Here is a 25565-nt window from a genome sequence, read left to right as displayed (position 1 = left end):
GGGACAGTCCTTAAGAATAGTACTTTGGCAGTCTTTAGAATCCTCAGAAATGTTCTTTGAGACAGGTGTCAGTCCATAAAAATTTTTAATATGCGAAAGATGCACCCAGCCTTTGCGTCCCTCCAACTTCACGGCTGTACGGGTGGCCAGGAGGACCTGTCGGGGCTCCTTCCAGCGAGGCTCCAGCGGACTTGAACGATCGAAATTTCGCACTAGGACCATGGATCCGGGAACGATTTCATGCGGTGCCACCTCGGTATTGTCTGGAAATGCGGCGGCAACCTGTGAACGACAAGAGTTGAGGGCAGACATCAAGGAAGCTAGGTAATCTGTCAGCATATTACTTGAAACATCGGTAATACTTCGGGGTCTAGGAGTACCCCACATGTTAGGGGGGCGGCCGAAAACGACCTCATACGGGGACAGACCTGATCTGGAATGTGCGACCATGCGCATATAGAACAGGGCGACTGGCAGAGCTACTAGCCAGTCCACACCTTTCTCTTGACAAACCTTTGCAATTCGAATTTTCAGGGTCTGATTATGTCTCTCTACGAGACCGGCGGCTTCAGGATGGCGTACACAATGGAACTTCCACTGGTACCCTAACAAAAGGGACACATGCTTCATGAGTTCAGATGAGAATGGCTGGCCGTTGTCAGAATATACGACTCTAGGGAGTCCATAGCGGGGGAAGAATTCACGAACCAACTGCTTGGCAGTGGTCGCGGCTGTGTAATCTGGGACTGGATATGCCTCCGTCCACCTGGACAAAGCGCATACAACTACAAGGACATACTTGAAACCTCGACATCGCTCCATCTGAATGTAATCCATCTGGAGGACTTCAAAAGGGTGGTCAGGGGGCTGGAATCCACCTTGTTCCACCGGGACACTTTTACCTGGATTAAACTGACAACATATCATACAGGTACGGACTTTCTGCTTGGCTGCAGCTCGTAAATGCTTGTTGAACCAAAGGTTCTGGATACTGTCTAACATGGCTTTTTCTCCTAAATGTGCTGGACTATGTGCGGTATTAATAATGACTTGAACCATAGAGTCGGGGAGAAACCATGTGGCTCTACCCTTCGTTAACCATCCTTGATCTGTCTGTACCCCTCCTTGTTCGGACCATTTCTTGATTTCATCGGGAGTAGCATGTAACTGGATATCTATGACATCTTGAGTAGGGTCTTTAACTGTCATGCATGTAGTCGGATCTGGAGTAGGTATCGGTGTCTTATTAACTGGAATGTCTGGAGTCTGAGCTGTAAGCTTGGCTGTGCGATCTGCTAGATCATTACCTTGAGAAATAGTGTCAGTAACTTTCGTATGTGCTTTGCACTTCATGATAGCAATGGATGTCGGTAAATGTATTGCATCTAACAGAGCTTGAATAAGGAGACCATGCTGAATCTTGGTTCCATGAGAAGTCATGAAACCTCTCTCCTGCCAGAGCACTCCGAAGTCGTGTACAACTCCAAATGCGTAACGTGAATCCGTGTAAACATTAACTTTCAGGTTCTTGGCGTGTATGCAGGCTTGAGTCAGAGCAACTAGCTCTGCTGCTTGAGCAGACAGGGTGTCAATGCGGTGTGTTTCAATAACTTCAGTGTCAGTAGTCACTGCATATGCGGCTACTAGTTCTCCTGTACTAGTTCTCATGCATGAACCATCCACATAAAGTGTCAGGTCGGGATCTGGTAATGGAATATCTGTCAGATCTTGTCTTGGCTTTGTCATGATGTTAACTACTTCCACACAGTCGTGTGTGGCAGAATTCGAAGTAACTGATGGTAACAATGTAGCAGGATTTAAAACGTTGCAGCGTCTGATTTCTATGTGTGGCTGGAACAGTGTCAATTCATAACCTGTTAAACGTGCAATTGTCAAGTGCTGAGTTTGTGTTCGGTTTAAAAGAACTTCCACGGAGTGTGGAACTTGTACTGTCAGGGAGTGTCCTAATACTATGGAATCACTTTGTCTGATAGCTAGTGCTGTGGCTGCAACTGACTTGAGGCACGCAGGCAGAGCCTGGGCTACAGGATCTAATGTGCTCGAAAAATAAGCACAGGGCTTGTATTGTCCTGCTTGATCTTGTGTGAGGACAGATAATGCTGTACCTTCGCGTTCTGTGACGAAAAGTGTAAAAGACTTACTGTAGTTCGGTGTTGCTAGAACTGGGGCTTGACATAGGGCTTTCTTTAACTCATTGAAACTGAGTGTATGTTCAGATGTCCAAGGGAGGACAGTCGATACGGCTGCCTCCTGTGTCGTTAACTGTATCAGTGGCTTGGCTAGAAATGCATACTGAGGAATCCATTGTCTGCAATAAGAAGTAAGGCCAATAAAAGCACGTACCTCCTTCTGGGTCTTGGGCTGAGGAAGACTCGCTATTAACTGGATTCGGTCTGGTGTCAACTGCCTACCCCTCTTGGACAGTAAGTGTCCTAAGTAGACCACTTGCTGGACACAGAATTGAAGCTTCGAAGGGGACACCTTGTGTCCCATCTCTGCTAGGAAATACAAGACTGTAAGGGATGCTCGCTCGCAAGCACGTTCAGAACGGGCTGTGATCAGGAGATCATCGACATACTGGAGCAGGGCAGTGTCAGTTGGCATGTGAATGTTGTCTAGTTGTCTCTTGAGTGCTTGACTGTAAATACTAGGACTTTCTGTGAAACCTTGAGGAGCGCGTGTGAACATATAGCTCCTTCCATTTAAACAAAATCCGAAAAGAAACTGGCTGTCTGGATGAATGGGGACACTAAAAAATGCGTTCTTGAGATCTATGACTGTAAAAAATGAGGCTTCGGAATCAATGGCTGTCAATAGGGAAGAGATATCTGGGACAACTGGATACTGGGGAATAATACATTTATTAAGTTCTCGGAGATTAATCACTAAACGATATACTGGAGGTGCATTTGGATCAGTACGTTTCATAACAGGAATGATCGGAGAATTGCATACATTGGAGTCAGTTTCTACAACTACTCCTTGAGCCATGAGCTCGTCAATAATTTTGGATAAGGCTGCTACAGCCTCAGGTGGCAATCTGTACTGTCTTATTCGTGGTAACACTACACCTGGTTTGAGAGTCACACAATGGGGTGTGATTTGCATAAAGCCAACATCAGTTGGACCTTGCGCCCATAGATGCTGTGGAACATTAGACAATCTCGGATCAAAATCTCGTAATACATAGTGACCCTTGAAGTCACGTAGGAACAATCGTATTCCCTCTGGGGAACAGCATATAACTGCACCTAACTCTTTCAGTGTCTTAATGCCTAATAGATTCTCTGGACATGACTTAGTAAGTAACAGATCAGTAGTGCGGGACAATGGACCTACTTCTAGAGTAACTGGCTTTGATATTTCATTTACAATAGGTTTTCCTGAAAATCCAAGGGAAACATTTCTTGAGCCTGAGAGCGGAGCCCCTGGAACTTCGGCGTGACTTATAGTGGTCCTACTTGCCCCTGTATCAATCAAAAACTTCCTATCTTTCCCTAATACTTGACTGTGAACATAGGGACCTTCTTGATCTACAGGTATCTCGATGAGAGGCAAGCCTACCTCCCTCTCTAGGCTGTTTCATGAATATGGCTGATACTCTGGATACTCAGACTGTGCATACTGGTACATCTGCTTTGTAACATGCTGTGTTGCAGCGATAGGCTGCGGTGCTGTAACTGTCTGTGGTGCATTCTGTGACTGAGGAGTCTGTGTAACTTGTTCTTGTCTCGGCGGACGTGGTCTTTCTTTAGTCTTACCGGTAGCTATGTTGTGTTTCAGAACTGCACACTCGTTTATAAAATGACCTGGCTGTTTACAATAATTGCAGTTTCCTTTAACGGGAGCTGCAGGATGACTGGCTTGATTTGGACCCCTCTTCTGACTATCTTGAGGAACGGATTGTGCAACTAGTACTTTCATTTTCGTGTCTTTCATACGTTTTCTCTCGTGATCTTGTTCTTCTCTGATTCTATTCTGGTGATATTGAAGCATCTGTAACATCTGGGACGGGGTATTAGCTTGCCAGGTACTTTCGACTTTCAAAACTCGGTTTTTAATTTGTGGACTTGAATTCTCGACTAGTTTAGTAACAAAAAGATGAGGGTATGACTCGCTACTCGTCTTGAGGCCACTGTTTATGGTAAAACATTTTTCAAATCTAGAGTAAAAATCACTAGTGTCTTCGTCTTGTTTCTGTTTACAGGCTGAGATTGCATCCCAGTCTTCCTTTTTAGTTGCTAATAGTCTGGGCAAAACTTGTATTAACAGTTCAGGTAATTCTTTACATTTATCTCCAAGACCGGTACCTGGTACTCGTGCCTTATCTTCAGCTTCTAGAACTGCCCAATCGATCTTTTTCTCTCCCACCTCCCATTCTTTTTCCTTGAGTTTCTCATATACCCCTGCGGGCAACAGGACCTTTAACATTTTAATAATATCTGGATACGTGTATTCTCCCATACGGAGCATGTCTTTTAATTCTCGGTGGAACCCTGCTGGATCTTTATCATGACAGGGAATTAACTTTTTCATCTCTAAGAGTTCCATCTTTGTGATAGGGGTGTAAACAAACACTCGTTGCATTTCACCACCGTCTGTCTTAATTGGATGTACTTCTCGTAACGGATTCTGTCTGTCTATGTAAAAGGGTTTACTTTCTGGGGGTGAGACATGAACAAAATGTGGGTTCAGAAACGTTCTGTATTTGTGGCGCTGTTCTAGAATGACACTAATTAAATCGGTACCTAAACCTTTCCATCTATACTGGAGTAACTCGTTCAGGACATCGTGTAACGGACCTGGATCAGAATGTTGACCCTCATACAATGTAATGAGGTGCTGGATCATATACATACCCACCAGTCGTTGCTCGGCTGGGGGCAATTTCAGAAACATTTGTGCCACTATTTCGTCTGGAAAAGTGGTAGAATCAGTAATCCATCGGACTGCTGATCGGACTAGTTCTTGTTCATGCATAGTACTTAACTCGCTGTAACCGATTCGTGATTTCAGAATATGATCGGTAGCTTGAAATACTTGTTCCAGAGAACCTTGTTCTGCTGCTGGATGATGAAAAATTGACTTGTGTTCTAGACGTAAATGGCGATCTGGAAATCTAGATTTTCCTACATACGCTATTCTGGCGGGATTCTCGTCCTCTACCTCTTCTGTAGAAGAGTCATTTTCTTTCTCGCTTACTTGTGCTTCTTTGCGTTGTTCGTGTACCCTTATTATTTCTTTACGAATCTTCTTGTACATACTCTCTATACTACTGATGGTCTTATGCTTACCCTCGGCTATATTATCACTCCACCTTGTCAGGACTTTCATTTCGGCTCGATCTTTGGTCGGATAATCTTGTTCTCTTATTAGACAATTGATCAGAAACTTTAATATCATGAGCTGGACTTCAACTTTTCTTTGGCACATGACGTCACTAATACTTTCTGGATCATTCCCTGTACGGATGAAACGATATATTCTGTCTAGATCTTCTTTCATATCTGGTAGGGTGACTAGATACTCGGTCACCTTTCTCACGCGTAATGAATATAAAACCATACTATCCTCGCCTGGGACTGGATCATAGCCACATTCGGTAAGGGCTTTTCTTATTTCTGCAACAGATTGATATCTGGGCGTACGCTGTGACGCTTGTGCATGTAATTCGGCTAACGTTAAACGCTTGTGTGGCGGCGGGGTTTGAGGAGGACCTCCCCCTGCGGCCCCTAAACTAGAGTCGTCTACTGATGCTCTTCGTCCTGGCAGAGTGGGAAATGGAAATGTAGGCTGGACTTGTATGGCGGGCTGGACCGGGGGTACCGTAACAGGTACTCCGGTGTCTGGAGGAGCGGGAAGTGCCTGATTTACAGGGACTGGCGGAGCGGGATTTGCATATTCTGGGACTGTGTCGTCCAAATAGGACGAAATAAAAATATCAGCTGCGGTCGGTTTGTGACGTAGCTTGAGCGGAACTAATGGTGGCGGAAAATTACTGGATGCCTCCGGGGTTGCTTTTGGCAAGCCCTCGGCAAGAAGAGGATACATACCCTTAATAAGAGCATGCCTCTGTCTGTCTGACTGTTCGGTTTTGACTCGTTCACCTATCTCGATTAATTCCCTTTCTTGGGCTCGTTCTAAGGATTCTCTACTTAATTCTGACTTTCTGATTTCTTTTTCAGTTCTTTTATGGGATTCTTTGCGCCATAACTCAATGGCATCTTTCTGTGACTGTCTGGCTTTCTTTTTCCATAATGCTTCTTCTACTCTCATGATGCACTCGGCATCCCATGTGCCTGATACAGGCCATCTATACTTTTCTTCTAACTGTTTGGTATACTCTACCCATAAATCTAGATATAGTATGGCACTTATGCCATGCTTTTGATACATAAAATGACCTGGACTGTCCCTAGGCGGGACAGGAACTGCTGCTTCTAGCAGACCTTTTCTGGTTTTTAACTGACGCAGTTTTGAAAATAGCGGCATGACTGAGCTATAATCTGGACACAACACAATACACAATAAACACGATAATTACTTCACACTCATACCACGACATTGGAATACATGAATAACATTCAGAATAACAGTTCGAACAGAATACTACCTGGAATACGGGAGACAGAATACATGAATTTTCTCGAGAACAGAACTGACTTAGAACAGAAACTAGATGCACTGCTGAAACAGTACGAAACTTACCGGTCTCATACAGAGACACGTCAGGACCCGCATCCACCGAAGTGGACACTTCGTTTGTGGGTCTGTGTACCACCAACCCACGGACCAGAGTCAATTAGATTGACCCTGTCTAGATACTACCCCAGCAACGGTACTCACCGGGCAGCAAGAACGGAAGGCCTCGGACTGGACTGGACTGCTTCGACGCCGGACGGACGAACTTCGGACTTCTGTTACGGGTGGGCCTCCGGATACCTCGGACCTTGGACTCTCGGCTTGGGCTCTGGTCGGGACTCGCCGCGTTCCTCCACCGCCTCGTCTGGATGCTGGACCGCCTCCTCCGTCTCCTCCGTGGGCCTGAGGGATACTTGAAGCAGAAATATCTGCACGGTATGGTTCCGTCACGGCTGCAGAGGGTCAGGGGGCCGGCGTGGCTTCACCGGCGCGTGGGGAAAGGGCAAGTCCCTATTCGGGCGCCATTATGTGGTAAATAAATAAATAATACCTCTATTTTTGAATGGATAAATGAATAACAGATAGCTCAATAAATAAGAGTCAAGATTCGAGGTAGTAGGAGTTTTGCAGGTTTAATACAGCATAAGGACAGGAACAGGACAACCTGCACAGGAATAGGATGGCAGCGCTGCCGGGGGCAGGATCGGAATCGGCGTAACATTAAATAACAAGACATGATCATATATACTAAAACAGTTGCATTACAATACATACGATAGGCGGAACAGTGGGTGTGGTCAATAGCAGTCGCGAAAGATAAGGGTGAAAGTAGGTGTAACAGGGGCGTATACATAGACATGTGATGCAAACGTAACAGAATATGTCATAAATGGGGCGGAAACATGGAGGGGGCTACCTAAGGAGCCGGGACCTCTGACCTAATGGTGCGCGCAAACTGGCAATGACGTGTTACTAGAAGAAGCTGGGGGCTACGAACTCTGTGCTAGGAGCAGAGACTGGAGTCTGGAGAGTCAGGGCGACATGTACCTAAGCAGTATCTAGTATCTGATGTTTAGAGAACATGTTGATAGGATCCAAAAGTTATCGGGGTAAAGGCTAACAGACTCTAAGAATGGTGCATGCATTATTCTACATGTAGTGCGTGATGAAGAATATTAAATGACCATTAAATGCAGTATTTCTCTAACGTGGAGACGTGAAGGCTAGACAATGACGGAAACTATTGATGCGATTCAGTAGCTTTAGGAATGCAGAGAAGGAGGGCTGAACTGATAACTGGAATCATAACATACTCTTGGCAGACTCAGAGGCAGAGCCAGGCTGAGCCGGGCACTGCGAGGCAGGAAGTAAGTGAAGGGTCGAGGATACAGGTGGGGGCTGTATCGCTCCTCAGCGAGGCTCAGAAGACATGAGCTGAATCTGGTGTCCGGGCCCTTTTGAGGCCTAGAAACGGGGACTTTACAATGAAATAACGTGCACACTGAGAAACGTGGCAACGTAACTTTACATAGGCCTGATATTCGTAGTATTCACGAGAACTGGAAACTGACATACTAGAGGTGGACACAACTGTAATTGCGTCTTTAATCGAACATAGGGAATACATATGCATATTAATCATGCACAGATAACATATGATGGAGGACGCGTAGGGACACAGAACATGGCAAAATATACTTTTCCACACTGTGGCGAGGCGGTACTACGACTGAGTAAGCATCCTTTTGTTTAGGGACTTTATTTCTTTTTAATCTAAAAAGAAATAGTCATTAAGGCCTACTATCCTTACGTGCACCAAAAGTCCATCAGCACGTCACGCCCTTCTGGAATCGGAAAGCGAGAAGAACGCCCTCCTGCCCATGAGCACAATTTGTATCCCTTTCTGACTAGCTAAAGTAACTAATCTTTGCATTCTTCTCTGAAAATCCAAACTTGTCATTGGCTGAGTCCGGTCAGTCCACCATTAGGTCATTCACTCCTGGCCAAGTCCGGGCTTCATCATAAGCCCCTATTGTTCTTAGATTCTCCATCCTTTCGGCTTCCTCGAAAATGTTACATTCGCCCAAGCACAAAACTTTACTTCCTAATCTTGGCAGGCAATTCGAACTTCCTGTCCTTGTTTTTTTCTCCAAGAACACATTCAACTCGACCAAAACGGCTTCTATATTAAATATTGATTGTTCAGCAAAAAGCTCTTCTTTTCTGCGCATGAGTGAGATCTTCACTCAGGTCAAGTTTTCTCATTCTCTCCAGCACTGCCAGCCATTTCTTAGGCCCATTCGAAAACTAATATTTAAACAAACACAAGACAATAATTAATTAAAGAATTAAGACTTATTCTGTTACCCACCCCCTTTGCAAAATATTAACCTATTAATCAATGTTACCTAGCTGAAGCTGAAGCACATAGAGCAGCATTTATATTTACTTTTCTTCTTTTAGGTTGCAAAGAATCCTCCATGAGCTAATGCCACATAAAGACGGAAAGACATAACATAAGCACACAAAATAAGCACATGCCATTAATTAAACAGCCGCATTTAATACTGACAAAGACAATAGACAAGGTTAATTTATTATTTTTCACAAACCTGCAGTTTGCAACATAAAGCACATGAATTAGTCCCTTGTGTCGTGTATGCATTTTTAAACTAAGTTGATTAGTATATTTCATTTCAAACTCATTAATACGGTTATATTATGGAAGTTTAACTTTGCGAGTCAGAACAAAATATTATTCTGAACCTCGCTCCATCAATAGCAAAGGAAGAGAAATTGCTAGAAGTAAATGGAAGGCTCATGCAGTGTCTAAGGGATGCCTCACGGCAGGGGCACTGAGGGAGCCAATAGTGACCAGTAGCCACAGAGAGAGTAGATGGAAGGCTCCCGCAGGGCCCTTGGGATGACTCACGGCAGGGGTACCAAAGGAGCAAGAGGTAGAACTCAGCTGCAGGCTGGATAGATGAGGTGCTCACATGGGCTCTTTGGGATGCCACACGGCAGGGGCCCGGAGGAGCAGGGAGGGGCCAAGATGGCGTTGAAGGCAAGCGGGACAGCACCTGCGACCCAGTAGAGTCTGGACAGACACCCGCCAAGTCGGTAGCAAGTTGAAGCCTAACCCCTTGGCAACAGTGGCTGTGGTATTTGGGCCTCTCCCCAGAAGATGATCTGTCTGAAAGCAGGTAATGAGCAAAAACAGACTTAATGAGCTATGATGGCAAACCGTTAAATGAGGCAACAGAATGTTATGTATGACCATGAGAAAGTAAATGTATAAATGTTGAAGGGTTTAATAAACTGCAACCTTTTTGGGCACCAAGCAAGTTGTTCATGGTGTGTTTAAAGGGGAATGGGCGTAGTTGGAAAAATGGCTAAGGGAAGAGGAGGCAACTCGCCGCCTGAGAGAGGTTAGAGACCCACAGTTTTTGCCAACTGCATCAAGAGGTGTTTCCTTTTCTGTTTCAAAGGTGACTTCACCCCAGTGGAACACAGCGGCTGGTGCTTTTCAACGTTGTCTGCCTACGTCACCCCAGAGGCGCCTCCGGAAGCTCTCTCCTTTGCAGGATGGTGAGGTAGGTCAGATGCAGTTGTGGGCTGTAGGGTTTGCCTCACTCTGGGGCACTGCTGGTGTTTGTGGGGAGAAGTAACAACAACGTTGGTGTGAGGGTCCCAGGTTCAACAAGGTTCTGGGTGACATAGGGGACACATTGTCTGATTTGTGACATCAGAGCTGATGTAGTGTTGTCTTTGATCTTTGGCTAATCCCCTAGAGATAGGCCTTCGTGTCAGTTGTAGGTGTATTGACCCACAGGGCCTGTCTCGCTCCTACCGCTAGAATATTTTTTAATCAGAAGTTTGTCCAGTGGACTGGGTGGCAGCCTCACATGATAAAACAGACCCTAGACAGCTGTTGTGAGACTGTCTGGATTCACAAGATGGGGTTTTTGACTGAGGAGGTGAGAGCACTTTGAAGAAACAGTATAAAACAAACTGGATAAAGTCTTCCCATCTGTAGACCTCACTGTGGTCAGACAGCTCTGGCCATGGTAGTCGTTGTCCATCCCTGGACTGTGGTTCCCGTCAATGTTCTAGTGGTAGACAGTCTCACTCTGTGGAAGGCACTCTAGCAGGACGAGAAGCAGTCTCAACCCATGGACCACTGTTCTGCCCCTAGGAAGACAGTGCGATACAAAAGGGGATGATGGACGGAGCGTTTGAACAAATCAAACACTCACCCCCAGTCAACTGATCTGGGTTTAATCCATCACCATTCTTTAGTTCACTAGGCCACCCCAGTTCAGACATGGCTATATGCAAATCAGTCTAACCCTGTTGCCTCATGGGAACAGTCCAGCCCGAACTGCCAAGCCATGTCTTTCCTGGACCGGAAACAAGCATCTTGGGACCAGTGTCGGATTCATAATCCTCATCAGCCAGGCTATCTTGAATCCAGTGGCCAAGTGAACAAGGGACTCACGTCTGAGCATACCCTGCCACACTTAGGGCGAACAAAGCGATACAAAAGGGGATGATGGACGGAGCGTTTGAACAAATCAAACACTCACCCCCAGTCAACTGATCTAGGTTTAATCCATCACCATTCTTTAGTTCACTCAGCCACCCCAGTTCAGACATGGCTATATGCAAATCAGTCTGACCCGGTTGCCTCATGGGAACAGTCCAGCCCGAACTGCCAAGCCATGTCTTCCCTGGACCGGAAACAAGCATCCTGGGACCGGTTTCGGATTCATAATCCTCATCAGCCAGGCTATCTTGAATCCAGTGGCCAAGTGAACAAGGGACTCACGTCTGAGCATACCCTGCCACACTTAGGGCGAACAAAGCGATACAAAAGGGGATGATGGACGGAGCGTTTGAACAAATCAAACACTCACCCTCAGTCAACTGATCTGGGTTTAATCCATCACCATTCTTTAGTTCACTCAGCCACCCCAGTTCAGACATGGCTATATGCAAATCAGTCTGACCCTGTTGCCTCATGGGAACAGTCCAGCCCGAACTGCCAAGCCATGTCTTCCCTGGACCGGAAACAAGCATCCTGGGACCGGTTTCGGATTCATAATCCTCATCAGCCAGGCTATCTTGAATCCAGTGGCCAAGTGAACAAGGGACTCACGTCTGAGCATACCCTGCGACACTTAGGGCGAACAAAGCGATACAAAAGGGGATGATGGACGGAGCGTTTGAACAAATCAAACACTCACCCCCAGTCAACTGATCTGGGTTTAATCCATCACCATTCTTTAGTTCACTCAGCCACCCCAGTTCAGACATGGCTTTATGCAAATCAGTCTGACCCATTCTGATAGATACATCTGCCGTGTGGATTCCTCACCTTGTGAATATCCCCTTGCGTCAGCAACATTCGGAAATTATTTTTGTAGCCTCGCGCCGACGTGGACTCTGACGTCATAGAGACACGACATCGCTCGCGACTCTGCTGACATCACCGACGCCTACAATAGGCCCACGCCGGCGTGATAACATCAGTTCCCTTTGTTCCGCGTCGTCGACGCTAACGGTTTCGGGATACTCTGTAGCTTCTAGTAACTTTGTTGCTATATTTCTTCGATTCTCCATTCTCTGACCTTTTTACTCGGTTGTCATGTCGACAAAGAAAACGGGTTTTAAACCCTGTAGAGAATGTGGAAAGATGATGTCTGTTACGGACCCACACCAAGACTGTATTTGGTGTCTGAGCTCTGACCACGACGTTGATGGATGTTCATCATGTCAAAAGATGAATCCGAAGGCTCTGCGAGAAAGAGAGTCTAAGCTTCTTGTGGCCGAGCTGAAGGCGGATAAAGTTAGAAGATCTTCAAAACACTCGAAGAGGTCGAAGTCTAGATCCAGATCGGAGTCTCGAGAGGCGTCGGCTTCGAAGTCTTCGTCTGATCACGCTTCCAGCTCTCGTAAAAAACATAAGAAGAGGAGGCATGAGTCCCGACGTCATGCGGATGATAAGTCTGGCTCAAGGTCGAAATCTCCCAATAGGATGAAGTCTAAGGTAATTCCTCCACAAGTATCGGATCAGGAAGGTGAGGCCTCACCTTCGGAGTCGCTAGTTCATTCTCCGACTCCGGTTCCCGATCCGACTCCGGCTCCATCTCCGGATCCATCTCCGACTCCTGAAGACGTCGGTGGAGTTCCTGTTGAGGAAGAGACTTCGACTCCTGTTATTGAAACAGATTCAAATCTACCTCGAGGTCAACCTGAGCATCCACCTTTTCCGGCTCCAGGTCAGGACCCTTCTGCGTTTCTAAACGCTATGTATGGTGTTTTCTCAAGATCATGGTACCACTCTGGAGCGCCTTCGGGTCGCATGGGTCCGATGGCATTTAATTTGGGTGTACCTCACTCATATGCCCCGGCACCTTTCATGCCGTATATGCCAGCCCGACCTCGCTGTGGCAGTACCAGGCTCCACCGAGGTCGACGCCGATATCGACGCCGGCTCGACCGAAGTCGACGACTCCGGCTCCGGAGTCGTCTGCTCCAAGCAAGTCTATGGAACATCCTTCTAAGCCTTCGGATTCGATTCCGACGTCGGCTCCAGCGCCGTCGGATTCGGCAGTGGATCCGGCTGCACTCCGCGTTAAGCAGAGGTCTAGGAGAGAGGCTCAACGTCTCCTAGAAGAACAGAGGTATTGTGAGTCTCATTTCGACTTAGAAGAAGGTGAGCTGGATGGGAGTTATTTTGAGGACCTGGCAGAGGCGAGTGGTCTTGAATTTTCTCCAGAGTGGGCTTTACCATCAGGCCCTGATGCACCCTCTAAGGATGTTCAGCCATATCATGTGGTTATGAGAAAGGCAGCGGGACTTTTAGGTTTAACTTTGCCTACTGTCGAATTTAAGTCAAATTTGCTAACTGAGGTTCTTCATTCTCCGAACTCTGCTGTGGAACCTTTGCTCCCTTTTAATGATGCTTTAACTGAGCCCATTATGGAAGTATGGAAGAAACCTTTTTCTGCTCCTGCAGTTTCGAAAGGTGTGGCTAGGAGGTATAGAGTGGCTCCTGAAGATCCTGCCTTTTTGTCATCTCACCCTTCTCCTGAGAGTTTGGTGATTCAGGCAGCATGTTCTAAGAAGTCGGTTGGCGCTTTTCCGCAGGTGCCTGGCGACAAAGAAGCTAGAAAGCAGGATCAAGTGGCCAAAAAGACCTTTTCTTCTGCAAGTATGGCATTAAAATCAACTAATGCCACTTGCCTTATGGGTAGATATGTACATGCACTTATGGACTCTATGCGTTCATTGATCCCTAAGATTCCAGAAGAGAGCAGAAATGACTTTGAGGATGTTTTATCTGACACTCAAGCGGCAGCTCGTCAGGTCATCCAAAGCGGCCTCGATACTGCGGATTCTGTGGCAAGAACCATGGGCATGGCGGTTGCCACAAGGCGTTCAGCTTGGTTGAAATCATCTGATTTTTCGGCTGATGTACAGTCGGCTTTGTTGGATCTGCCTTTCGATGGTGAAGGACTCTTTGGCAAAAAGGCAGACACAGCCTTGGAGAGGTTCAAGGATAGCAGGGCAACTGCTAGATCTCTTGGTCTTCAAGTCAGAGGTTCTACGGCCATGAAATTCATAGGTTTTGGTCACTCTTCCTTTCGTACATTTAGACAAGGTCAGCAGCAGCAACAACAACAGCAGCAGCAGCAAAATACCTTGTATAGGTCGTACAGGGGAAAGCAAAGGGCACGTCCTCGAGGGCGTCAGGCCTCTTCCTCCTCCACCTCCTCCAACCCCCCAGCCACGGAAAAGCAGCCCTAGATCCGCCATTCAGGATCATGTGGGTCCGGTGGGGGGCCGGCTTACCCACTTTCTACGGGATTGGGAATCGGTTACATCAGATCTTTGGGTTCTCAATCTCGTAGAAAATGGGTATGCCCTTCCCTTTCGGGAGTTCCCTCCCAATTACCCTCCTTGCCAAGGATTTTGCTCAGAGGAACATCTGTTGCTTCTTCAGGAGGAAGTTCTTACTCTATTGAAGAAGGGTGCGATAGAGGTGGTCCCAGAGCAGGAAAGGGGTCAGGGATGCTACTCCCGGTATTTCCTGATACCCAAGAAGGATGGCAGGCTTCGTCCAATCCTGGATCTCAGGATCTTGAATTTTTATCTGAAGCAGGAGAAGTTCAAGATGCTCACCCTTGCTCAGGTTCTTCAGGCTCTGCTGGAAGAAGACTGGATGGTGTCGCTCGACTTACAGGATGCTTATTTTCATATCCCATTCCTGAAGTCGCACAAGAAGTATCTCCGTTTTACGGTGGGATCGCAGCACTATCAGTTTGCGGTCCTTCCGTTTGGTCTTACTACTGCGCCTCGAGTCTTCACCAAGGTGATGGCAGTGGTGGCGGCGCATCTCAGAAGATCAGGGATTCCTGTATTCCCTTATTTGGACGACTGGCTGATCAAAGCGGAGTCGTCAGAGAGAGTGCTCCATCATCTGCAGGAGACAACCCAGTTGTTGTACAGGTTGAGTTTTTCGATAAACGTACCCAAGTCTCAGCTGGTGCCCTCCCAGCGCAACCTGTTCATAGGTGCTGTACTGGACACAACTGTATGTCGTGCATTCCCTCCCCCTCAAAGGATTCGCGACATACAGGAGATGATTCCTTTATTTTACAATGGAGCGGTCGTTCCAGTCCTGAAGGTCCTTCGCCTGCTCGGTCTGATGGCTTCTTGCATTCTGTTGGTCAACCATGCACGCTGGCACATGAGGGCGCTCCAGTGGTGCCTCCGCAGGTAGTGGTATCAGCACAACGGAGATCTCAGGGAGTCAGTGAGGATCTCCAGAGAAGCTGCGGCGGATCTGTCTTGGTGGGGCGTGGAAGGCAACCTGTCTCAGGGGAAGCCTTTTCAGTTGCCTCCTCCAGTGGCCACAGTGATAACGGATGCATCCACTCTAGGGTGGGGTGCTCATCTGGGGGATCTGGAGGTCAAGGGTCTTTGGTCTCCAGAGGAAAGGTTGCTTCACATCAACCTTCTAGAATTGCAGGCGATACGTTTGGCGCTCAAGGCCTTCCTCCCTTCCCTTCCCTTTGCGGTCGTTCGATCCAGGTCCTGACGGACAACACGACCGCGATGTGGTACATCAACAAACAGGGAGGAGTGGGGTCGCAGTGTCTCTGCAGAGAGGGTCTGCGTCTCTGGTCAGCAGTGACCAATTCTGTGCCACAGACAGGGCTGCCATCGTAATATAAAGAAAGGCTTTTTCAATTTGGAATGCATCCACATGGACAATGCATAACAGCCATAGCTGCAATACACCTTGTACTAAAGTAATAATATGCCTCATAAGTCATCTTGATGCTACATGATATATCATTCAAATATCATCTTAAAATAGATTTCATAAAGTCTATCATTTTGTTTCAAATCATCAGCCTATGAGTTATTAAAATATGCGCATTTTTATCTCAAATACAATCTTTTCAATTTCAATATACATATGTTAATTCAACCTAGCAAACACTTCTAATTTAGTACTCTGGGCTGCACAGAGGAGAGCTACTTATAGGTAGCTCACAAGCTACTTGTTGGGGAAGCCTGTTATAGATGTTTTATCTAAGATCTGTCAACGGGCAAAGGGAAATAGTTTTGCAACAGGTCTCCTCACAACTCATGGTCTCTCTTTTTGGGGTGCTCTAGGCTGGAGACAACCCTGCTGCCAAAGCATCACTCTACGCAAAGGCTGTTCCATGGACAGAAAATGTGAAAGCAGAACTGTAAGAAATGGGGTTACTCAAATCTCCAAGGGGGTAGCACGGAACCAAGCGGGCAGGCCAAACTTCGAGGACATGTGAAGCACTCACGCAGTACCAACAGACGACACACCAGGCACACCACAAAAGAGGCAGGACACCAGTTTGAGTTGGAAAATTAAGAAGTTTAGTATCTCCAACCTGCAAAGCAAAAATGCATATCAGTGGTTTCACAACATGGGGCCTACTGGCACCAGAGCCAAGTGTATCAAAGGGGGAATTATTTACATGGGACGTAAGGGCTGAGTCTGTAAGTCCATCTGAAATATAAAAATGTGACTAAATTAACATTGAACCTGGGGCCAATTTGGCGGGGCCAACTCAGGCTCTCATCCTTAGGGATAGACTGAAATTGTAAGATCCAACATTGGCATGCATTCATAACCTGCATTATAACTCCAACACGACCCCTGTAAAGAAAAACATCAGGGCATCATAGCACTTATGCCAGGGTAAAACACTTCTTCAGAAGGAGTAAGCAGTGAATTACATGGAGAAATAACATTTCGGTCAATGTAAAGCATTTCACCAGATGTAGAACATTACCCATTTTACATGACGGCAGGCATAGGATTAAATCATGGGCCAGGACACCTGCAATACAACATCAAGGCTCACTCTATAGCCTGGAGCCTAACCCTGGGCCTGGAACATCACGTCAGGCAGGAGCTCCTGTCAATTAAGCCTCTTAGGGGAAACAACAACCTAGGGGCATAACACGGGCCCGGAATAGCATATCTGGCCAGCACCGGGGCACATCGGGCACCCACCTGCAAAGGAAAAGTCACATTCATCTGCCCGGTGGGCACACAAGCCTTATCTATAAAATCACCTAGGCAGTACATAATAGTAGTATCAATCATAGGCAGGGGCGCAGTAACCTAAGCACCCAGCATTGACATAAGGTGTGGCCGTGACTCAGGGGGGCATCGATAATTCCTTGGGGGACCCTATGGGCTAGTTATCGGCCTCCTACAACTGGCACAGCCTACTGGGAACACTGACTCCACTGGGGCCCAACGTTGCAGGTGCCCACTGCCAGACGGGGCACCTGGGAAGTTATTATGGTCCTTGGGGCGGGCACCGACCATATGCCCCGACACACCCCCAACCCACAATGCGGCTGAGTCCCCACTCACCGGTAGACCTGCGGTGGATGGAGGGGCTCCGGCTCCTCTGGGGTCTCCTTGGCGGTGGGGGCAGGCACCGGCAATGTGCCTCGAGGCCCCTGCCGTACAGTACTTGCGTCGCTTCTCCTGGCTGCCCGACTGGCAGCTCGTGGGGGCGCTGTCTCCGCCTTCACCGGCGGCTTCAGGCAGCCGCCTCCATTCTCCGCGGATCCGGCGGCGGGGCAGGCACCGACAGTGTGCCCGGCCTGCCTCCCTCAACAGCACGTCTTCCCGGCACCGGCCCCAGTCCACGGGGCACAGACCGGCGAGGTGGCCTCCCGCTCCGGTCGCTCTCGCTTCGGGGCTCCCCCTCGACCACGGGGGCCCCGCACCGGCTCTTCACCCGGGTCCCCCTCCTACCTCACGGGGACCCGGGGCTTCGAATCTGGTCTCCCGGCCGGCAGCCAATCGCTGCGCAGCCTTCAGGGGGCGCGGCCGCTGGGCCAATCCGTGCGTGGCGTGGCTGGGGGCGTGGCGGAAGACGTCACCGGCGCCCCAGCCACGTGATGCGGGTCAGGCCGGCTTCAGGGCCTAGCGCGGCCCTCTCTTCACATCTGCGGCCCTCTCCTGGCTCCGGGGCCGCCACGACGATATCCACAACGGTGGGGGGTCCCCACGACAGCGCCGGGCCGCGGCGGTGATTTTCAACAATTTACCACCGGCGCAAGGCAGCGCCAACACTCCTCGGGCTGCGGCGGTGATATCGGCGGCAATAAGGGGTAGGCTCCCTTTATTTAATTATTTATATGGCGCTATTCACAGCACACCGCTCCTCACTCGACCCACACAGTTCTCAGGGCCAACAGCACTTCGGGGGCCACACCAGTCACAGGGCACAGTACTTTACCATGCCACAGTCCCTCGGGGCACAATCCTCCCCGAGCAGCTCCTCACGACCCAGCACTTCCACAGGGGCCACAGCTTCACCCTGAGGGGGCAGATAGTCCCACAACAGCTCCTCAGGGGCACACTCCTCACCTCCTGGGCGCTTCTTCATGCAGTGCTGGCGTGGTACCCGGTCCAAACAGCGTCAGTGACCTGGGTAGGGGCCCTCCTCTGTAAGGGGCCCAGGGGACAGTAGAGTAGAGGGTTTTAGGGGTGCAGGGCCCAGCTCACAGGCCCATGTGGCGGTAGCAGGTCCCCTCTCTTTCTTGTCCCAGCGCTGACTGACTCTCTGGTGGCACATCCCCCTTACTTATACCCTCCTCCCAGGCAGTGCCAGAACCTTCTAGAATGTTGGCAAAGCTGGCCTAAACTGGCTCAAGGGGAGGGGTTGAGCACCCTGGGTGCCAGGCTTTCCCTCCAAAAGCTAGGGGTAGCTGGGTAATAATAACTAGACCGCTGACCTATGGCAGTCGAGTGGCAAACCCATGGCCATGGCATCCATTTTAAACACAGTACATTTTAGTCAGGTGCATTTTTTAAATGGGGAAATTTACAAGTGCTCACACCATTACATAACATTCCATATTAACAAGGTGTCTCACACCACTCATGGCCTATACAGGTTTAATCCCATGGGGGAGACATCTTAAATTAGGGGGGCAAAAGCGAAGAATTTTGGGGGAAAAGGCCAAGTCCAACAAGAACCATCCCAAACCGGTTCTGAAAATGCGGATTGTGGATGCACAGATCCCGCCTCCTTCACTTTATAAAAGTTGGATCTCTCTACCCCACTTGTTTAAGAGAGTAAGAGTAATAAGTTTATTGTTTGATTAATTAAAATCATTACAAACCCCCCCAATGCCCATTAAAACGTAGTAAAAATATCATTACATTTATAAATACACCTAATTTTGACATGGTTCCATGATTATAAAAGGGAATTGTTACTTTTTATTAAGCGTTTGGGGACCTTTTGGAAAAGGTAATTGTATAGTGTAAGCCCCAGTGTTCCAAATTTTAATATTCGTGCACCACTCTTTGCGACCTGCTGCTAGACGCTGGAAAGCATGCTGACCGTTCGTTAATGTTATTGGTCGGCTGTTGAAAGGTGACGTTGATTCTGCTTATTTCTTTTATTCTCCATCAGCTTGCCGTAAATGGTTTCTGACCATTGTCATGAATTTGACGCCCCTGCAGACCAGGATAATGGAAGCGCCTTCCAGCCAGCTTGTCACTGCTTGTCTGCATGAACGAATGTTCAAATCGTTGAAGATGAATTTTAGGTACTGTCTCCTCTGTTCCAGGACTGCTGGACAAGCACATAATAAGTGGGTTACAGACTCTGATTTAAAACCACATAGTCGACAGTTTGCAGATTGATAGGGCTTTTTCCAAGTTGGGTGCAGGTCTTTTGAGTCATGCACGCTCATGCGGAAGTTTATAAAGCTCTTTTTTAGTTGCAAGCTGAAGTGAGCAGATAGATAATTTTGGGGCCTTAGGGTTCTGTATGAGTTGATGACTGTCCACCCATGCCGGCGCTTGGTGATTGCTTTTTTGTCAGCCAGCAGGGATTTCTTTTTGGCTGCTGCGTTTACGGCTTTGCCGAAGCCTACTCTATCTTCCCCGTTTTCCCACGATGTTTGTAGTTCCAGCTCGGTCAGAGCTGTTCTCAAAAAGCTTCCCCATGAGCTTGGTGTTTCTAGGATCATCTGATGCTTAATTTTGTCCCAGCATAGTTTGTTCAGCGTGTCCGGGTTGGAACAGCGGAATTTATAACAAAGTTTGACGAAGCTACTCATTACCCGGTATTTCTGGTGCTGTAAGCCAAATTCCAATCGAACCTGAGAAGGAGAAGCAGATTTTGGTAGCTCAAAAACAGCCTTGTAAATCCTTGTCTGGAGCTCATTCAATAAGTTTGCGTCTTTTCCACACCAGGTGACTAAACCGTACGATAGGCTGGGCTGGATTTGTGCGGCCATGACTTTTAGCAGATGAGTGTAGTTCGGGCAGTCTAGTTTTTTACGAAGAAGTCTGTAAGCATAAATTAGTGATTGGGCTTTGGCTTTTGGAGCCAGTTTGTGTTCCTTGTGAGATGTGCCCTGTTCAATTATTATGCCAAGATATTTATATGAGCGCTGCTCTTCCACAGTTACCCCGTTTACCGACCATTTAAACTTTGTTTTTTTGGGATCCACTAAGCGAACAATTTTTGTTTTTTCTTTGTTTAGCTCCAGTTGTTCCTGATCCAAGTAGGATGCTAAGTTGTTTATTGATCTCTGTAAGCCAATGGGAGTGTGGCTCAACAAGACGATGTCGTCTGCATGTTGTAGGATGGCGACTGACTCGTTGGCCATGTTCGGAGGGTGACAATCGGCTTTTTCTATGTACTGTGCGATGTCTGAAAGAAACAAATTAAAGAGGCTAGGAGCTAGAACGCATCCTTGTTTCAGTCCTCGCTGCGTAAAAATGCTTGGGGTTGTACTACACCCGTCGCCCAGCTTTACTCTAGCCCAGGTTTCCGTGTAAAGGGCTGTTATGGCGTTAAGCATTTCTCCTGGCAAGCCCCAGCCCTTAAGTTTGTTCCAGAGAAGACTCCTGCCTACTCGGTCGAATGCGGCTTTGATGTCCACGAAGCATGCAAAGAGTCGGGATTTCTTTCTTAACGCTTTTTCAGTTAAGAGTGCTAGGGTGGCTAGGTTGGTTGAGGTGCCCATCCCTTGCCTGAAGCCCGTCTGGAACTTGGGGATTATGTTCTTCTCCTCCATCCAATCTTGGAGCTGGGCTAACAGACAAGAAGCGTACAGCTTGGCCTCCACATCGATCAGCGAGATCAGTCTGTAATTACCTGGCTTGCGATGGTCGCCCTTTTTATATATTGGGTGGATGATATTCCCTTTCCAAGAAGCTGGGACTTTGGACTGTGTGTAGATCTCATTGAAGATGGGAGTAAGGTGGGTGGACCAGAAATCTGGGTAATTCTTGAAGATAGCGTTGGGGAGGCCATTTGGACCTGCCGCTCCCTTGGATTTGAGTTTTAAAATATGACCTCTTAGTTCCTTTGCGCTGGTCAAATTGTTCGGCTCTTTACTAACTGCCTCAGGACTTGTTACTCGTCCTCCCAAATTGTGCGGGTTGGGAACTAGTTGCATTTCCACTTGAACAGGAAGCTGCCCTCTGGGCCGTTCTACAGGGCCTGATGCTGTGTCACTGTACAGAGTTTTCACATGGTGAACCCATAATTCTTGACTGATTCCCGCTTCTTGCTGTAATGTTGGGCCAGTTGATAATTTGTTTATTATGCCCCAGAAGTCGCTACTATTGGGCTTTTTGCTTGCATGCAGTAATTGTGTCCAGATTGCCCCCTTGTACTCTATTTTTGCTCTGCTCAGGTTCCTCCTATAATTGATCCTTAATAGGCACAGCTTCCAATTTTTAATTTTACTTCCTTTGTTTGCTGCTCGTGATTGTCGTCGTACCTCTCTAGCGAGCCCTCTTTTTTGATCTTGCAGCTCATTAGTGAACCAGGGCTCTCTTTTGGTCACCTTCCTTGAAGTCCGTCCTAATGTGGCTGGGAACCTTTGGACTAGTAGCTGGGCCAGCTGTTCCCAAGTTTTGATGCAATCAACTTCTGCTTGTGGGTCCTGTTTGTCCAAGTATTCCCTGGCTGTCTCCTGAATGGCTTGTGACACTACTCCCTGCCATTTTAGTTTTCGGAGGCTAAACTTTTCGGGATATTGTCCTATGGACTTAATTTTTTGGGCAAGCTTTTCTTTGGAGGTCATTCTTGCAATAAGGGGCAGGTGGTCACTTTCGACCCGTGAAGTAATTTTAAAGGTGTCGATTTGTGAAAGCAGATTGTTGCTGATAATGAAAAAATCTATTGTTGAGGACACTTTTCCGCTCAAAAATGTAGCGGCCGCTGGAATGTCACCCGTGATTTTCCCGTTCAAGATTGTCAGACCGAGAGGTTCTAGTTCGTCCACAAGTGTTCTGGCTCCCAGATTGTCTTGCCTTTTACTTTTGTGCAGGGAGTTCGCTATGAGGTTGCAATTGAAGTCACCTGAAATAACCATTTGGCAGTGCTGATGACTTTTCTGCAGGGATTTTATTAAATTTGTTAGGGTTGTGTATTTTTCATTCTGGTTTTTTCTTTCAGGATGGATATAAACGTTGATTATTAGTAGTTGCCTCTTACTTTCATCAGACGACTGATTGCCATTTAATTTGGTCACTTGGACCCAATTGGTCCCCGTGTCCAATTCCTCGGTTGACCAGTCCAGATTTTGTGTTATGTAAGTTGAAAGGCCCCCTCTTGGGTGCCCGAAGCTCGAAAATTTTTCTGCCAGAATGTGGAATTCTATGAATCCGGGAATTGAGGTTGGAGACAGATTCCACGTTTCCTGGAGCAGGATTATGTCGTGATGAATGAGGAACGCTAGTGTTTCATGGTCCTGCCCCATATCTTTGAACCCATGGACATTCCATGAGCAGAACGTGACGTAAGCTGAACAAACTTTTTCCATATCGGGTGTCCTCCTCCATTTTCCTGATGCTCTTTTCGTTTCTGCGTTAGGTATGTTTGTTGTTTAATGTTTTAGAGACCCAGGACCAATCCCTATTTTCCTGAGAACTTCCCTCTGTTTTTCCGGGACTTCCCTTTTTGTTCAGCCTGTTCTCATTGAAGGGGATGGGAGGCGAATTGGAGCGTGCACCGCGCACGCATGTGTTAGGATTTTTCCCTGGTAAGTCCACTTCTTTTAGATTTTTGAGGAGGGGGTGGGGATACCTGGGGCGTTCATGGACCTTCAGCGTAATTCCCCAGGCTAGAAACCTAGCGTTCTTTGAGTATATTTTATCCACCACTTCCTTTGAGGACCAGGTTGTCAGGGTCTCTTCGATTCCCGTCCTTGGTGATTGTTTAAATTCTACTACGATTAGATCTTGAGAGCGAATTCCTTTTAGTTCCGGAATTTCGTTAAATAGCCTCAACAGGTTCCCTCTGTTTAGGATATCTTGTTTTCCTTTGGTCATATATTCGGGAACGAATGTCAATTTCGATTCAAACCCCTCTAACTGGTTATGGTCACTATGGCTGGGGGGGTAAAGTTTCCTTGCTTACGGCTTCAGGGGTTGTTGTTAATGAGGTGGCCTTTTTGGGTTGTGGATCTTGCTCTTTTGCTGTTGCATTTGCCTCCCTCATGTTCCATTCCCTCGTGTTACATCCCCTCGTTCCCGATTTTCTGATAGCTTTTTTCCCTGATGGCACCAGCTCTAGATCCTGATGTTGGAGTTTACAGTGGCGAGCAGTGCCAGTTAATGTGATCTCTATTGGGTTGATAAGGATTTCAGCCTGAGAGGTTGTTATTGCCCGAAGCTTCTTAGCTGGGGAGATGTTTCGAATTGCCGGTTCTGGCCCTTTTTTCCTTTCCTCTTTGGGGTGCTCCTGTGTATCTGTGCTTGAATCTCTATTACACCTGGATTCTCCTTTGCTTGACGACTGAATTGTTTTCCCTCGTCCTTCTCCTTTTTCTTTTACTTCATTATTTTGAGATTGCAACGCTTCCTGAGTAGTTTTCTGGCCTGCTTTACCCTCTGGAGAGGATCCTGTGACTGTGTAGAGGATTTGATCTGCCTTTTGAAGTATCTGGGGGGGCGTAGTACTTTGTTGTGGTTCATTGGAGGCCTGGGGGGCATTTGAAAGATCTGTTTCCAGTTGTGCAACGCCACGGGGGGCGTGGTTATTCTTTTTCCCTTGCGATGGATTTGTAATAAATAAAGGGAATATTTTTTTCAGAGCTGGGCTTGGCTGTTTGTTATATTTGAGCCGGGCCTTCCTTGCACGCTTTCTTTCCCGTTTTGTCGGTTTTGCGACCACCTCTTGCTTCAGGGTGGGCTGTGGGGCTTCTGATTGGAGGTCCGTTAAATCCTGTTGGGCTTGGGGCTCCACTTTCTTTGTTTGGTTGTTGACGCTGCTAGTTTCCTCTATTACTAAGTTGGTGAGATTTGTTTCTTCCTCTGAGTCGGCTGTTTTTTGCAATTTATTTTGCTGTTTGCTGTTGCAGGATTGTTTTACTACCCCCAGGATATCGTTTAGGATTTCAGGGAGGGTTACTAATTTCTCTATAATTGAGCCACAGCAACAATTCGAAGATTGTTTATTGTATTCTGTTCGCTGATCCATGTCTCCACTGCGTGTTAGTAGGGATGTTATTATGTCCATTTTGCTGTTTATGCCCGATATGTGGCTGGCAATTAGATTTACGAGGTCTATTTGGACATCCATTTTGTCTGACTGGAAATTCAGAACCCTTATTGCTTGTTCCAGTGTGGTTATCAGGGTTTGGGTCCATTGTGTGTGGAAAAATTCTTCGTTAAGCTTTGCCGAGACCTCTGACCCGATGTCTATCCTACTGACTGATGAAATGGTTATTGGTGGTGAAAAGTTTGGATGCTTAGGTTTTATAGAGCTATGCGAGTCCTCAACTAGTATAGGATACTGGAGGACTGGCTTGCATAGTGAGCTTAGGGGGGTAGATGCCGCTATTTTGGAACTACTCTTTGGAGTTTTTTTACTTGAGTCTAATTGTGGATCCTTTCCTGGGAGTGTTTTTTCCTGACTGCTGGATTCCAATTTTTCCAGGATTTCCACCAAGTTCGAATCATTTAACATGGAAAATGATTTGGCGGTAGCTTCTTTCGTTGTCGCTGCCTGGGTTGTTGGAAATGATGTTTCGTCTTTTGTCCCATTTTTTCTTAGAAGACCTTCTTCATTTGGGTCTGCTAAAGGTTTTTCCTTCTTGGATCCCATGGCTTTTGTCTGGCCGTCCGGAGCTGCGTTGAGAGCTGCGGTGCTGTCATTATATTTTTTCATTTCTCTCGTTTTCTCCTTGGGGGTGTCATGCTCCCCATCTTGTATGATGTTATTACCTTGCTCAAGTACATGAGTATTAGATTTTTTAGCAGTCACTTTGAATTTGCTTAAAAATGTTGAGGTGAGCGTAATGGGCGTAGTGGGCGTTGTCTGGTACACCTGAGCTGTTGTAGT

The 25565-nt window shown here is 47.3% G+C and overlaps 1 protein-coding gene across 3 annotated transcripts in view; it reads left to right on the top strand.

The window, feature by feature from the left end:
- Positions 1-25565, top strand: part of LOC144768106 (tyrosine-protein phosphatase non-receptor type 6-like) — an 848841-nt gene that overhangs the window by 107582 nt on the left and 715694 nt on the right. For all 3 annotated transcript variants that reach the window (XM_078651512.1, XM_078651513.1, XM_078651514.1), the window contains one exon: positions 10152-10256. In XM_078651512.1, coding sequence (XP_078507638.1) covers positions 10249-10256 — 8 coding nt within the window. In that variant the 5' untranslated portion in view covers positions 10152-10248. The remainder of the gene's footprint in view (positions 1-10151; positions 10257-25565) is intronic.

This window comes from Lissotriton helveticus, chromosome 7 (assembly GCF_964261635.1).
Source record: "Lissotriton helveticus chromosome 7, aLisHel1.1, whole genome shotgun sequence".
NCBI lineage: Eukaryota > Metazoa > Chordata > Amphibia > Caudata > Salamandridae > Lissotriton > Lissotriton helveticus.
This window is presented reverse-complemented; position numbering and strand designations above follow the sequence as displayed.